Source organism: Chrysochloris asiatica, unplaced genomic scaffold (assembly GCF_000296735.1).
Source record: "Chrysochloris asiatica unplaced genomic scaffold, ChrAsi1.0 scaffold00087, whole genome shotgun sequence".
Lineage (NCBI taxonomy): Eukaryota > Metazoa > Chordata > Mammalia > Afrosoricida > Chrysochloridae > Chrysochloris > Chrysochloris asiatica.
In genome coordinates this window covers 6447849-6449636 of record NW_006408605.1, presented here as the reverse complement: position 1 = coordinate 6449636, position 1788 = coordinate 6447849, and the positions used below count along the sequence as shown (strand labels likewise).

At 34.3% G+C, this 1788-nt stretch overlaps 1 protein-coding gene across 3 annotated transcripts in view; it reads left to right on the top strand.

Moving 5' to 3' along the window:
- Positions 1–1788, top strand: part of FAM13B (family with sequence similarity 13, member B) — a 158288-nt gene that overhangs the window by 146122 nt on the left and 10378 nt on the right. For all 3 annotated transcript variants that reach the window (XM_006866108.1, XM_006866106.1, XM_006866107.1), the window contains 2 exons: positions 1314–1397; positions 1482–1654. In XM_006866108.1, the coding sequence (XP_006866170.1) occupies positions 1314–1397; positions 1482–1654 (257 nt within the window). The remainder of the gene's footprint in view (positions 1–1313; positions 1398–1481; positions 1655–1788) is intronic.

Below are 1788 nucleotides of genomic sequence, written 5' to 3'. Positions count from 1 at the left end.
TCCTCTTTCTCCCGCGGAACAGCTGGTAGTTTCAAACTGCTGACCTTGCGGTTTGCAGCCCGATTCGTAACCACTATGCTACCAGAGCTCCTTCCAGGACTCCATTAGGGAAATGCAAATCAAAATCACATTAGGATACCACTTGATATCCATTAACTAGTTGCTTTCTAATTGACTCCAATTTTATGGTGACCCCATGTGTTGAATACATGATAATAAGTGATGGTGAAGATGGGAAGAAATTGGAACTCTCATGTACTGCTGATAGGAACATTAAATGGTACACCCACTTTGAGAAAGCAGTTTGGCATTTCCTTAAAAGGTTAAACAGAGTTGCCATATACCCAGCAGTCGTACTTCTAGTTCTCAATATACTTCTTGTTTTTAATATATACCAGAGAATTAAAAACATCTCCACACAAAATCTGGGACACAAACCTATATAGCAGTATTATTCATAAAAGCCAAAAAGTGCAAACAACTGAAGTGTTCCTTAACCAATGAATGGATAAACAAAATGCAATAAAATATCCAAACAATGGAATAGTGTGGTTGTTAAGTGCTAGAGTTGCTTCTAACTCATAGCATCCCTATTCACAACAGAATGAAATGCTGCCTGGTCCTTGCCATCCTCAGAATTGTTATGTTTGAGACAATGGAATAGCTAATTAACATGGAATTAAAGAGGAGGAAAAAATAAATGAATATTGATAATACTATATGAGTAAACTTTGAAAACATTGTGCTAAATGAAAGAAGACACAAAAGACCTCATGACATGTTGTACAATTCCATTTATATAAAATGTCCAGAAAAGACAAACCCGGAGAACAGACAGATTAGTGTTAAGGGCCAGGGGTGGGAGAGGGCTGAGCAAATGGAGAGTGACAGCTAAATGGGGGAGGGTTTCTTTTTGTGGTTATGGAATTAGATAATGTTAATGGTTATACAACGTTTTGGATATTCTTAAAACTTTTGACATCTATATTTTAAATGGGTAAATTTAATGGTATGTTAAAAAAAAGTATAAAGGGGTTCAGACAAAAATAATTGAAGGCTGCTGATAAAAAAGAAAAATTCTTCCAGTTAACCCTTAAATAATGTTTTAGAATTTTTAAATCCTAATTTTTGGAATTTTTGAACTGTTTAATGAACTCTTTATTTAAGACATTTAGATATAAATTGGCATCATAGGTTACCCTTATGAAACATAGAAAGGGAAATAAAAGCAATAATATATTTGTTACATTTCCCCACTGAACACTTGCAATACCTAGCATATAAACTATTTATATTGCTGGTTATTATTATAGGGATCTCCTTCCACCAAGCGAAGGGGGCAGATGCTACAGCCAATCATAGAAGGAGAAACTGCACATTTCTTTGAAGAAATCAAGGTAATCATTTAGAGAAATCATTCTCTGATTACTCTCTAAGGAAAAAGTTGACCATTTTAGCCTATTGGATTCTATTCATTTTAGGAAGAAGAAGAAGATGGTGTTAGTTTGTCGTCTGAGTTAAGTGATATATTGAAAACTGCTGTACAGGCACAGTCTTTTTCAAGTTCATTGGAAAACTCAGAATCTGATGTTGAAGAAAATCAAGAAAAATTGGCTCTGGATCTCCGATTATCAAGTGCTCGAGCAGCTTCTATGTAAGTATTCTGGTTTGTGATTTTCTTGGTATAATAAAATTTGTTAAGTTTCGTGTAATACATTTTACTGATGTATTTTTCTATAATAAGATTAGATGTTAAGTAGTAATTGCTCACTGGGGGAAATCAACACA